Source organism: Oenanthe melanoleuca, chromosome 20 (genome assembly GCF_029582105.1).
Source record: "Oenanthe melanoleuca isolate GR-GAL-2019-014 chromosome 20, OMel1.0, whole genome shotgun sequence".
NCBI lineage: Eukaryota > Metazoa > Chordata > Aves > Passeriformes > Muscicapidae > Oenanthe > Oenanthe melanoleuca.
The window spans coordinates 3,101,329-3,115,606 of NC_079353.1; the positions used below are offsets into that span (position 1 = coordinate 3,101,329).

Here is a 14,278-nt window from a genome sequence, read left to right on the forward strand (position 1 = left end):
GCCCCGAGGAGGCACCTCCGGCCCCAGGAGCGGCCGAGGAGCGGCGGCGCGGAGCCTCCCCCCGCGGCCCCTCACGGCGGGGCCGGGCTCACGTCAGCCGCCGCCGCAGCCTCTCCGCGGGCCCCTCCGTGCTGCATCATCCCGCCTCCCGCCCGCCCTGCCCGGCAGCGTGTGCGCCGCCGGCCGCCGCCCCACCGCGCCCGGCCCCGCTCCGGGACACTGCGAACAGCCACCCGGGCGGGGGTCAAACAGCACCCGAACGACGAGCGAACGAGCAACGGGGAGAGAGCGAAGCAGCGCCCCGGCCAGGAGTGAACGCGCTACCGGGCGCGCCCCCCGCCCGCCTTCCCTCCTCCCTCCCTTCCTCCCTCCCTCCCCTCTTCCTTCCCCTCCCTCCCCGTCCCTTCCTCTCTCCGCCTGGTGCCGCCACCGCCGAGGAGGAGGAGGAGGAACATGGCGAAAGCGGAGCAGGTCCTCAGCCTCGAACCGCAGCACGAGCTCAAATTCAAAGGTACGAGGCGGCCGCCGCCATCCCTGGCCGCCGCTCCCCGCGCCGGGCGGGCGGCGCGGCCGCGCTCGGGCCCCGCTCCCCGGCAGCCATTTTCCGGGGGCCGGGCACCGCCGGCAGATAAAATGTCCTTCAGCGCCGCGCCCGCCGCCCCGCCGGGCCCTCCGCCCGCCGCGGAGCCGCCCCCAGCCCGCGGGGCTCCCCCCGGGCCGCCCTCAGCGCTGCCGCAGCCGCGGCGCGGGTGAGGGCGGCCCGCGGGGGGGTCCCGGCCGCCGCCTTCCCCGGGCGGCAGCGGCCACACCGGGCTGTGCCCGGCTGACCTTCCCGGGGGCGGCGGCCGGGGACGGGGGGCACCCGCGGGGAGAGCGGGGCTGCGCTCCCCGGGGCCCGCCGGGGGCGTGTGCGCGGCCCCGGCCGAAGGAGCCGGTCCTGTAATGTAGGACAGCGATGTCCGTGAGGTGGGACTGCGAACCCAGGTGTCACAAACCCGAGGAACGGATAAAGGGCTTAGTCAAAAGACAAAATCAGGAAATTGCTGGCTGTGGGGCTGTTCGAGTGCTCTGCGTGGCTCTTCGGTGTAAAATCTAGACCGAGGAAGGATGTTGGGAATAAGATAGCGAGTCAGGGTTTCTTCTGTAGTGTGTCCCAGGCACTGTGGGTTTGCAGTCATGTCTCTGGCCAAAAACACGAGACCTCTGGCCAGGTGCTGGGCAGCACTTCAGGCTTTTCCTGCTTGTTATTATTATAATTTAGCAAGCCGTTTTGCTAAATAGTCTCCCTGTGCAAAAATTCATCCTTTAAATAAAAGTCTTGAATGGGTTTGAGCTTCCACAGGCACTGATATTCCTGTCTTGCAGCCTGACAGCACAGCTGTAATACAATATTCTGGGATTACAAATAAGCAATCAGCAAGTTTATTTATGCGACCGGAGTCAGAGGTGTTTTATAGCTTCGCTTGATTATCTGGCAAATAAGCTTTTGTAAAAAAAAAAAAAAAGGATTTGTTTGTTGGCCTCTGGCAAAAATAAAAAAGCTCCTTTAAAAAAAGCTTTCATGTACATTTTTAAATATAGAGGAAGTCTTTACCAGATTTTATTAGTAAATATATTTGAACTAATAATATGAAGTGGGTTTTATCAAACAGGCTGTTAATAAACACCGGGGGGAATGAATATCTTTGTTGTAAGCTGAAGTTGTTATGGCAGCAGTATCAAACATGCTTAAGAAGAAAACTACTGTTGTTTAGACGTTCTTTTTGTTAAGTATGGTTAAATGAAAATAACCTCTTGTTCTGGAAAATATTGCTTTCAGCAAACAAGCAAATCCAAGCCCAGGTGGGCAAAAAGTGGGGCCTTAATTGGTGCTGACTTGCTAATGAGACATAATTGTGGTTCAGGGCTTGTTTTTCTTTCTTTTCTCCATCACAGGTAGATACAAACCTTGCCAGACTGTTTTTTTTCTTGAAATAATGATAATTTCTCAGACTGCCTTTCTTTCAGATGAGGTTCTGGGGTAAATAACCAGTAGCCACTGAAGTTAAATCACCTAACCAGAGCACTTTTGGTTGCCAGATCTTTAGCCAGCAGCGCATACTCCTTATAACATAAAATGCTACTTGACTAACTGCAGCTACTAAATGGCTTAGTTTCAAAGTACACTTAAATATTAATGTTCAAACAGACTTAATGCTGCAGGCAGCATTCATATGCTTTGGCAATACCTCTGCCTTACAGTCCTTTCTAGCAAGCAGTGCTGACCGCTGTCCTTCATTCAGGAAACACCAGGTTGAAGTATTCATGAAGGAAGTTCTGCTCTAAGCATTTCTTACCCTTCTGATCTTTTGATGACATGCTGCCTGGTGGTAGGGCTGAAGTGATATTGTCACCTTTGTAAATAGCTGCATTTATTTCCAGAGTGTTCCTTGGCCCTGTACAAGTAAATCCAGGCTGGCAGAGGTCATGGAGCTGCTGACTGGTACAGGTGTCCTCATGGTGTGGGAAGATATGGTGCTCAGTGTAGGAAACTGAGATTGGACTGTAAACCAGGCACCGAAAGTGGTGAAGGGCTTAATCCAAATTCAGACAATTAGAAAAAGCAGAAAATTTTTTGCTAATGGTGTTGAAAGGCTCCATGTAGCTCTTCAGTATAAAATTAGAGGGAGGTAGGATGTTGAAAATAATATAGTGAATGAGGATGTCTTCAATAATATGTCCCAGACACTTTGGGGTTGCAACCATGGCCTGCACTTTCACTTCTTAAGGATTGGACACCATTTTAAAGAAGCTTTTGGAGCCCCTTGGTTTTGCAGTGAATCTCGTAAATTCATTTGGTGCTGTTTCAAAATACTGTGCTTGCATCTCGTTTGAAAAAAATATCAAAGGAGTTTTTCATGCTGGAATTTTTTTTCACAGCATGTGAACATGAGCAGGGGTTGTCTTTCCTCCCGCCTCGCATCTCCTACAGCAGAGCACTCGTGCTCCAAAATAGCATCAGCGTGTGCTGTGCTGAAATGCAGCTGTGAGTCGTGGGAGGCTGGACACCATTAGGTGGCTGAAGGTGCCCGTTTCCTTGCCCTGGTCTTTGATGCCATGTGAAATAGGAGCTTCACTGTCTTGCCAGTGACTTCCTCCACTTCTTGGTTGTAGGCTTGCCAAAAATTTATCCAGCTGAAGATTTACAGCTCAGTGTTTACTGGTAACAAATGGTGAAAAAGAGCGTTGTTGTTGGTATATGTGACATTTACATTTATGTTTCCCTTTCTTCTTTTTTTCAATCTAAGAGATGACATCAATCTGCCAAGAATTTATTATGATATTCAAGGCTCTGACTTTAAGAATTCCTAGATTTAAACCTGAATAGGGATGTGGAATTGTGCTGCAGGATACCTCCTGCACCTCACAGGATCACTGCCCACCGAGGCTGATCTGTCTTTTCACCATATGTGCCCACCAGGAGTAGAGATTGGCTGTTTAATGTCAAGTAAAATTTTGTTAAAATACAGCATGTTTTAGAGCTCCCCTGGGTTTGTGGCATGTTTGCAGCCATGGGGTGCTGGGGCAGTGTTGCTCAGGAGGGGTGGCACAGATGGGAGGTGGCGGAGGCTGAGGGACGTTTTGGTGGCGTTTCTGGAGGTTTGCTCCAGGTTAGGCTGGACTTATGACTCAGCACTCTGTCCGTGCTCCCCAAGTGGCTCCCGGCAGTACTGCCAAGCAGGGATTAGTGCCTTGCTAAACTCTGCAAGTCGTGCCAGTTGGAAACGCAGGTTCCTGTCCCCAGTATGTGATTCTGTACCTATGCAATATGTCACTGTAGTTTTGCTTTCTGCTAAGGGCACGACAGTGAACCAGAGTAGCTGATCCTCTCCATTGCTAACAGGGCAGATTCATCCCTGACCTGTCACTGGTTCAGGTGCAAGCTCTGGCTACCTCAGAGCTGCAGCCCAAACGTGTGGCCTTGGCCTGTATCCATGTAACTCAGTCCAACAATGCATCTGCAGCATTGAAATGTTCAGTATTTAGTGCACAGCCCCAGCCCTGTGCAGTTTGTGTGACCTGTGTTTCTGTGGTTGAGTGTCTGCTGCTCCCCACTGAGACACTTTCAGCTCCTCCAGGTCAGCCTGAGTAAACTCCAGCCAGATCTGTTCATTGCAGTGGGGGTGTGCAAAGCCTCCTGTGTCTGCCGGGAATATCCCATTCCTACCAGATATCAGCCTAAGGCTCTCCAGTCCAACGGGCCAGTAACATTTGGGATGTGAGATTAGTGTTTGCTGAAGCTGCAGTTGCCAAGTCTCAGAAGAGAGGCTAAGGGTGTGTGCACTATTCACTTACCTCTCTGTCCCTGTCCTAGTCCACTGGGAGTGGTTCAGTCACTCCTGCACTGAAGGTATTGGGAGGAATTTATCTTTGTGCTCATTCTGTTCTGTATTGGATAAATAGGAATTTCTAGTCACAGGCCGAGTTTGAGAATGTAAAATAGTGATGGTATTGTGAGTTGCCTATTTAGGATAATTAATAGGCATCTTTGAAGCTGTACGTTTATTCTCTTTTCTTTAAACTCTTAGAGCCCTCCTGGTATTCACAGCAGAATGGCAGCCAGTACTAGGATTTCTTTACTCTTTGAAGGCTGCTGTGCCAATGGCTGTCTACTTTCCTGCTGAAAAATGTACCAGCCCTTGCTTCCCTTTGTCTGGCCTGATTCCAACTCAAGTCATTGTTAACCGCATTAAATATGAGTAAACTTTACATCTCTCTACATATCTGAGTGTAATTATCAAATTATAGTCTTAAAAAGAGGACATAGTATTTAAATAACAGGCAAGCTTCCTAAATCTAACAAAATATATCCTAAAATATATCCCAGTTATCAAAATTAGTCTTTTTCTGGTGCAGTTCATGTTACACTGACTTTTCTTGCAGCTTAGCTAAAATCAATAACTTATTCTATTAAGCGTTTGTTTAGGTTGTACAGACCTGCTCCATCTCACTGAATTATTCTGATTTCACATGCTCCATTTGTTTTATAATTAATTCATCACTTTGCATAGTCCCTTCACGTTAAAGGAGAGGTGTTAGGAGGGAAGAAATTGGGGCTAAGAGAGGGTAGTGATGCACTGTGAATTTCTTACAACACATCTCTTTTTTGAAAGGTGGAGTAAATTGAAGATTGTGCTTCTTTTGAGCTTCCTTAATCTGCTGATGTCCTATACACTAGAGTCACAACACTCACAGCTCCACTGGGAAAAAAGAGAGGAGCTGTACGTGTGGGACTAACAGAAATTTGAAACTCTGAACAGGATGGTTGGAGCACCAAAGAACAATTGAGATGTGTGAAGCAGTCAAGGAGGTCAACTTGCATCTTCTGTTAAATTTAATTAATATATTTAGGTCTCCCAAGACTATGTCCAAAAATACCACAATCTCCTTGAACGCTTTGGTCAATGTGATTTATGGGTTAAGGACTTTTCAATAATTTTGGTCTGCACAGATTTTAAGAATTCCAGTTGAAGTTACGAGCATTAATAGGATCAAAGTATTACTATTTCAGGGAAAGACCTAATGCAGTGATAAAATTTGTTTCTTGGCCATTGCTTCTCTTAGTTTTGTGGGATTTTGTGTTTTAAATGTGATCAACTTCTTGCCGTTACTGTACAGAATGGGCCACATACATTGACAACTTCCTGTTCCTTGGGAATCCCATGTTTGTCCATGGATTTTCAGCTCACTTTGAGCTATGAAGCTATTGCAATGATACATGAAAAAGTTTTTCAAGTTTGTTATTTAAAGCTCATCAGGATGGCAGCCTGCCAGTCTGATTTGGTTGCTGCGATGTGACCTCTATTCATCACTTCAGGAGATATATCTGATAACAGATTATATTGAAAATACAGATGGAAGGGGTGGCTCTCTCAAGTCCTGGGAGCACGGCTATCATGGCAAAATGAAGACACAGTTAATGTGTCAGAGTGGATGCAGGTTCACACTGGTGCTTAGCAGTAAATTGTATTTACCAGCTGCTGCCCTGCATGCCATGTGCAGTGTCCTGTCACCCATGAAAGGAATATGGAGTAGAAATTTATACAGCACAGCCTGATAGTGCCTTCTCACTGGAAAATAAATTATTACCTTTTTTTCCTCACTGCACAAGTTTTATAAATTAAAAACTTACCAGTAATTGTGTAATGCTTTATTTCTTTTAAAATAGGTTAGCTGTCATTAAATACAAGAATGAATTCTGTTTAATTGCTCTCTAATTCAGAATTAGGTTTGTAAAAATTCGAGTACAGACCTTTAAATAGATTGTCAGATCTGTTTTGAAACTCAACTGGAAAAAAGGCATCATCACCATAGCAAATGATCCAACTTCATGAGCTCAGGTCAGCTTACATCTATGAACAAATACCCAGCTTTAAAAGCAGCTTAATTTGTTCTATGCAGCCAGCTCTGCAAGGTATTGATTGGATCAAATGAGCAACTTCTACGTATGTTATAATGCAATTTTTGTAGGAAGCTGGGCGAGGGAGGTTTGTCTTGTCTCTGAGTGCCTCTGAGCACAGCTTTCTGCCCAGCTGAGGCGGTGCAGTCATCAAATGACCCTTGCTAATTCTGCCCACATCTTGCAGTCACACTCATTTTCTACTATCTTGTTACCATATTGGTCTTATGTTTGCTGCCTGCTGGGAACAGCTAATAACTACTGAATGCATTTCATAGTTGGTACAATAACAGCCTCTTTACTTTCCCTGTCAGTGTGGCTGCTTGGCTTTGAAAGCCTTATTGATGGTGTTTGCAACAGTTCTGTTTGTGGTGACAGCTGTTGTTTCAGACTTAAATTTCATCTTTGTATTTGTGAGAAACGTGATCTTTAACATTATCATCTTGCTGCTGTAATTGTTGTTTTGTTGGTTTTTTTTCTGCAAGTAAATCCTTGCTGATTAAGACAGGAGCTCTTCCCAGTTAGAGCCCTCTCCCCTTTGGATGAGGGACTGGCACTGGTGTGACAGTTCCTACAACACTGAAGGAACCTTTGTCTTCCTCTGTGATGACCAGAGGCAGAAAGGAAGCTTATTTTACATACATATATGAATATTTAATTCATGCTGAGTCTCTTCCTCTGGCATTTGACCTAGTATTGTTTTCAGTATATAAACCCTTTCAGTGCTTTGTAGACCAAGATGTCTGAAGAGCCTTATAGGATATTTTCTGAGATGCCTGGGATGTTGTTGAGTTTAAAATTTGTCCTGCTAGGCAACCTTTTGTAAAGAGGGATTTGTGCCGTGGGTCTGGAACAGCTGTCACGGCCTTGCTGTCACTGGAAATGTATGCAGAGCAAATCACCATTGCCCTGATTTAATTCAGGGCAGGGTAGAGGTGCACAGGGATCCAAGTGGTGGTGTGTTCACTCCAGCATGACCCAGACTGAGGGCTGAGTCTGTTCTTCCTCTATTAGAGCTGTTCTGAAAATTGTTCAATTCAACTGCAATTCTTCTGGCCTCAAACACATTTGTACAGATTGGGTATTGCTGCTGCCTGCAGTACTTACCCCACGTTATTATAAATACTTCATGAAAATAATCTTTTACTAAACTGCTTTAGTGTCTAGTTCTCTGAGCTGTAAATCAAGTCCCTCATACCATGCTGCATGGATTAAAGATTTTATCGTTCTAAATTTAATCCTGTTTTCTTGGTTGGTTTCCACGAGGGGTGGAAAAATAGAGAAGGGGGAGGTTTGCCTGGTGATCCAGTTATTTAGGATGCAGATTATAAAATCATGTAGGTGTGGGGATCACTATGGAGCCAAATCTTATGTTTTTGCAAGCAATTTAAAAGACAAATCAGTTGTGCTTGTAGAAGGCATGTCAAATGACTATGTAATCTTTTAAGAAAAAAAAAATTGCACTTTCATGTTTCTCCCAAGACTGCTACTTTTTTCATCTCATCAGTTCCTTCATCCTTACTGGTGCTTCTGATGTTTCTCCCAACAGTTCTTCCTCTCCCTTGTGCAGTTTCATGTTTGTTGTCTGTTGATATTTGTAAGTAGTGGTTCTTGTGATATGTGAATTAACAATATACTTTGTGTTTTCTCAAAACATTTGCATTTCCTCTGGATTCTGATTTCTCTTCTTCTGGCCTTTCTATATTTTTATCAGACTAGGAGCAAAGATCTAATGGCAGTAACCTCTTTTTTTTCTCCATTAATTTTTGTATAGCTGGTTTTACACTGTGCTTAGTGATGTCATACAGTGATGCAGATAATCACAGTATCATGGAATTGTTTAGGTTGGAAAAGACAGTAGTTTAGGCTTGAAGAACACTACTTGACATTTGTTTCTTGTTCTATGCCACACATATAAACTCTCAGATTTAATTTTTTTCTGATTTTTTTTTCTCACTGCTGGCTAAATTTTTGGTTTTGCTTTGGTTTTTTTCCCCTTTGGTCCTGAAAGTACAGTTAATAGGCTGGTTTTCAAGTGGCTCCCCTGAAATATATCTTGCTAAACTCAGGATTCATTCCTTATTTGTAACCATAAATAGTATCCCACTGCCTATTTATGTGGCTTGGATTTTTTTTTTAACTTATTAGAAAAGCAGCTATTCTTTGTACATCCCCAGAATATCTAACTGTGTTTGTTTCTTCTGGTATTTTTGACTTATGCACAGTTTTACACTTAAAAATATTTCCTCATTTGCTATTTAAGTTGCACATCAAATTCCTCTATTTGAGGAGTATATGTGAGCGTAAAATTAGAGTAGTTAAGTTACTCCTTCCCTAACATTTTAATGTGCATTTGAAATGGAGATTAGTGATGAAATTAGACCAGGAAAAAATCACTTTAGAAGAAAAAGTGTAGCTTGAATTGGTGGTTAAAATCAGGATGGTTCTTCCAGGGAAACATTTTGCATTGACTTCAGTCTTTAGCAGTGTTTTTGTTGGGAAGGTTTGCACATCAAGGCTTTGTTGCCCTGTTGCTACATCCCCACTTCTCCTGGGAGCCTGGGCTTTGTTTCTGTCCTTCCCATACTCCATGGATGGAGCTCCAGGCTGTGTACAAAAAGGAGATGTCTTACTCTGGATCTGGCTACATCATGGTTATTGAAAGAGATGCAGCTGCTGTCCTGCTGTCTCCTGAGCTGGTTTCATACCTGGACAGAGTTGGTTCATGTGATATTTGTGTGCAGAATGAGCAAGGTAATACAATCTGTTTGGCACTTGCTTCTGAAAGCACAGCTGAAACAGAGACACACCTCTGAAAGCTCTCCAAGGCTGCTCTCAGTCTCTTGTTTGTGCAGGCTTGTGCAGAAATCTGCCTTAACTTCATGATGCAGAGAAAATATTTCATGTTGTGTGATTTTGTTGCTGAAGTTTGCTGTAGGTAATGTTTGAGAGTAAAAAGCCTGAAGAGATCAGTTGGGAAAAAAACAAATGACACTGGTACCAAAATTATAGGGAGGACATGTTCTTCTATTTCTCTTGGCAAGTTTATGTGTGGCCTCTCAGTTCTTACAACTGTGAAGTCAGACTGTTAATGATCCTCTGAGGGATAAAAGGTGACAAAAATTACATACTAACAGATATCCTGAAAATAGTCTTCAGTCTCATATTTGTTTGGGGTTTTGGCTTTTTTCCCAATTAAGCATGAGGCATGCTCTGAGAAAAATAGTTTATGCCAGAATAGGCCAGGGAAGGACACTGGTTAATCCATCTAAATGGAATAACACTGCCAACCTTGCTCCAACTTTGGCATCTGGATCATGTAATTTTGTTGGGTTTCTGTGCCTTCTTTTATTTTTTTCTTTAGGTCACTTTACTGATTGCATACTTCTTAAAAAAATTACTCCACTGCACCAGCTATTGCATAGAGAGTGATGTGGATGTTGCTTCTGTTTTTGTAATATTTTTTTTCATCCAGGTATCCACTGTTTGACACAGCGGAAGTGGAAGGGACTACTCCCCTCCTTTGCTTCTTTTGGGTGAGGAGGTGGATGCTGGGAGTAAAGATATTAATTCCTTTTAAAATCTGAGCTGAGATCAAAAGGTTAGCATGTGGTTTACACAAGGATTTTTTTCAAAATAAATACCAAATTTGGGGGATTTGGGCTCTCTCAGTGAGTTACTTGTGAAATCAGATATTTATGCAACATAGGCTCTTCTTGCTTCTGATTTTTTGACTTCTTTGATTTCAAAAAGTTGAGGATGCTCACTTAATTATGAAAGTCTCCAGAGCCAAATGATATGATGATGATTAAACCTTGGCATACAGTACTTTTTAAAACACTAATCTTCACAAGATTCTGTGTAATTAGGTAAGTATTCTCTTTACTTGACAGAGAGGGAAACTATAAGGGTCCAAACCTGCTTCTGTTTTGGAGTTGCTGTCAACTCTTAAGGCTCTTAATAGCAGAAGATCAAGCCCTTAAGTGATTTGTCTAAAGACAAGTAAAGTGGTGGGAGAGTTTGATTGGATCTTGGATGTTTTCAATGCTCAGGCACCTGGCTGATAGCTCAAGATGTCTTGCTTGACATTTCAGCTCTTTTCATTTTAGTGTTTATCTTCAAAGGTCATCAGCTTTATATATGACTTTAAAAGAAGCGTGCAGTATGTCAAGTTCTTCACCTGTTATTGAGCCCTCTTGCACATCACTACTGGTTTTATTTTGCCTGTCTGTCTAATGCTGATAGACACAAAAATAAAATGGGAGAGCCCATAGAAATAAAATTAAATCACTTGGTGCTGTCAGAGGCAGTAAAGGAACTCAGAAACCACTGGGATGTGAAGATGAGAAAAGTTGCAGGTGGAAAGGCTGAACAAATAAGATGGAGAGATGGGTGTGGTGGCTGTTTGGTGGTGCTGACACCTCTCTAGAGCAGGGCAAGGGGCACCCCCAGTTTGAGGGGCTGGCAGAGCTTGGGGGAGGCACTTGATGTCATGGGAGAGGGGCCAGTGTAGGCTGTGGGATGGGGAAGGGATGAGTGTCACATTCAGCCCCCATCCTTTCCCCTCACACAGAGTCAGTGTGGCTCTTTCACTGGGTTAATTACTGCTCCATGTGGACATCACCAGTCACATGGAGGATTTGGGCTCTTGAGAAGAGTCACAAAACAATTTAGGTTTTCCCTGTATTGCTTTCCACCATCTCCCTTATTAAAGAATCTTCAGTTACCTTTCTGTGTCTGATTAATGTGTGAGGTGATTAATGACTTTCATCTGACACATCAGTGGAATTAAACCATGGTGAAATACATCCTTCCTCTCCTATTATTGCATTCCACTGTTTTCCACAAAGGAAGTACAAGAGTGGTTATCTCATGAGAAGCTCTGCCTGTATTTCTGGCTGTTTCCAATTACCCTTCTGTTGGATACATGTCTGTGGTGAGCTGTAGTTGCAGAAGTTGTATGGGGGAGGATGCTGAAAAGTGCATCTAAAACACTCTGGGAATAACATGGGCAACTTGATAAGAATTTATTCTTAGACTTGGTTGCCAGTTGTATCAAGTATTCCTGCAGTGCTTTTCTTTGAAAAGCTCACTACATTTTTTAGAGATGCCTAGCTTTTAGCAGATGAGAATTTGCATTAAATTTAAGTTCAGAAAAAATGATGCATGGGCCTTAATTACTTTCAGCAGCTATGCCAACACTACAAGTGTGACTGCAGCACGTACGCCCAGATATGCTTGAAAGCTTTAACCTGCAACTGTGAGACCTTAAATTGGCAGAATGCTGTGCAGGAAAATGCAGCTTCCCTGATGCCAGGTTCGAGTGCTGCTCATTCTGGCTGAAAACTGATTCTCCTTTTTCACTTCCCCACTGGCCCCTCCCTCTCTCCCTGCCAGGTAAGTGGATTAATTTCCAGCCCCAGCAGCTCCCTGGCTCTGCTCTTGGCCCTGCAGAGGAACGCAGTGCAACTTGCACAGGCAGCTGGTGGAGATGAGAGGCCAGAGCACCTCCCCTTTCAGCAGAGATGGACTCAAGCAGGAATTAAACAACCCTGTGGCCCACCTGATGTGTAGTTAATTATAAAGATGTAGTGATAATTGCAGGTACAGATCTGCAGAGGACTCTCCCTGCTGGATATGAATGTTCCTGCCCAAGCCTGTGCCATCAAAGTTTTCCCTCTGTTGGTACTTATGCTGAATTGCTTCATGTGCCAAACAACATAAGGACTGATTATTTGCCATGCCAAAGTGTGGAATTTTGGTTAAGGTGAGGATGGTTATATTAAGATGTAGTACAAATTATGTAGCTGTGTAATGTCGTTTCTTTGAGGAGCAAGTGGCAAGAAACTCACAGTGAGTACTGTGCTCATCAAAAAGTTATCAGCCTGGATTTGCTGAAACAATTATGGGCAATTTCTATTGCAGTGAGAGTTATTTAAAATTTAAATGGAGTTGACATCATATTCTTTTGACCTAATTCCCAGACTTTTTTATCATTACTAAAATGGTGTGGGGTATTACAATGCCATACATTGCAGAATGGCTCTCTAAGGAAAGATTGATACAGCAGTGGTGTTTGAATAGGAAATGGACTGTGGAAAATCCTGAGATAACACTGTGATCTTCAAACATGAGGGGTTAGATGTGTGGGTGAAAAGCCACAGTTCAGAAATAACCCTGCTGAAAAGTAGTCCTATGAAAAAACAGGATATCTCTTTCTCTTTGTTGCTTTATGAGTATAGGAGGTGATGTTTCCTTTCCTTTCAGTAATACTGCTGTTTTTTATATCACTAGATGCCCACTTTGCATTAACATGAGGTGACTTTATTTTGGCAGGAGAAAGTCACCAAGCCCTTGTGGAGTATTTCAGACTTTCAGCACCAAATTCAATTTACTACATTCTTCCTTCTAGACAGCTTGCTCCCATGACAACCCCATGTCAGATGGTGCGTGTACAGACCCTGTTTCCCATAACTTTGTCCTTGGGATGACACCAGTGGCATTTTTCTCATGATCTTTGAAAAACGTGAGAAAAGCAGTTGAGATGATTTTAAAGAGCAAATTGTCATTTGGAAAGGACCATGACTTAATATGACTTCCACTTATCTAGAAATATTATGAGCAATCAAAAAAACATTCAAAACAAAATAATATGATTAAGTAAGGGTTGTGGGTTTTAAGTGTCAGTCTTCACTTGTTGCTTTGACCCAAGGACCATCCAGATGCATCAGTCTGGCTTAACTGTGCTCTCAGCCCACCTTGGGAGTAGAAGCATTGTCCAGGTGTTGCATAAACTTGTATAAATAGTAAATCCACTTGTAATGAGGGCTAAGTTCCCAGGGAGAAGTGTAGATTGTTTTCTCTTACTGTATTTGGATACGATCCCCAAGTCCCAGTGCCTTGCATTGGAAAACGAAGCTCCGGGGTTGATGTGCATCTCCTGTGACTGTTAATACCCATACCAGCTTTATCTGCAGTGCTCACATCCAGATGTTGGTAAGCAAAGGTGTATCTCCAGTGTCCCCAGTAGCTTGTGTCTATCCTAAGTTCTCCCACATACCCCAGGCTCCCCAAAAAACCTGTAACCTTGGCTGTAGTAATCCAACAGCAGGTGACCAAGGTTTCATTTCAGCCTGAGCTGGCAGTCCATGGGCCTTGCTTTTAAAAGGTGATAATATTTCACTGCCATGCCCCAATTACCCCTGAGTAATACCCTGTGGTCTGTTTTATTTTTTTACACACTTCAGGACACCTTAATGGCACGTTAATCCTGCATTTGTCTGCTGTGTTTTGCTTTGCTGCAGAGTTTAACAGCAGTGCTATAAGAAGGAGTGTGCCTGCACACAGGTTTGCTGGAAGGAGATATCAGCCTTCTAGTACAGTTGTGGTGGCTGTAAAACCTGTAATTTGGGGGAAATATAGCTAAAGTAACTGTTTAGGGTTTAGTGGACAGAACAGAAGAGGAAACACCAAGCAGACAAGAAAAAATGAGTTCCGTCTGCCTAAAGGTTTTGCTGCCAAATATTTTGGTATGATCTGTGTTAGCAATAAGTAACTCCATTTGGAAATTATTTTCACACAGAATTGTTGTTGTATTACTATTTCAAACAGCAGCTCTGTGCTGGGGCACACAAATCCCGCACACATTCATGGATCAGCCAAGTAAAAACATGGTATTTCCCCCAGGAAATCTATCCCAGCATGCAGACCAGTAAAGCACTACTGAGGATGCAGCTGCAGATGAAGGGCTTTGTACAGCCAACCCTCCCCCTGTGCTACAACAGCTCAGGCTGTAATCTTTTAGTATAGACACATCCTTACTGCATAGGCATCCTATAA

The 14,278-nt window shown here is 43.6% G+C and overlaps 1 protein-coding gene across 1 annotated transcript in view; it reads left to right on the plus strand.

Annotated features, from left to right (window-relative positions):
- The first annotated feature begins 78 nt into the window (after nt 1-78).
- The window catches only part of VAPB (VAMP associated protein B and C), a 32,960-nt gene continuing 18,760 nt past the window's right edge, over nt 79-14,278 (plus strand). The window contains exon 1 of the mRNA XM_056507338.1: nt 79-511. Coding sequence (XP_056363313.1) covers nt 454-511 — 58 coding nt within the window. The 5' untranslated portion in view covers nt 79-453. The remainder of the gene's footprint in view (nt 512-14,278) is intronic.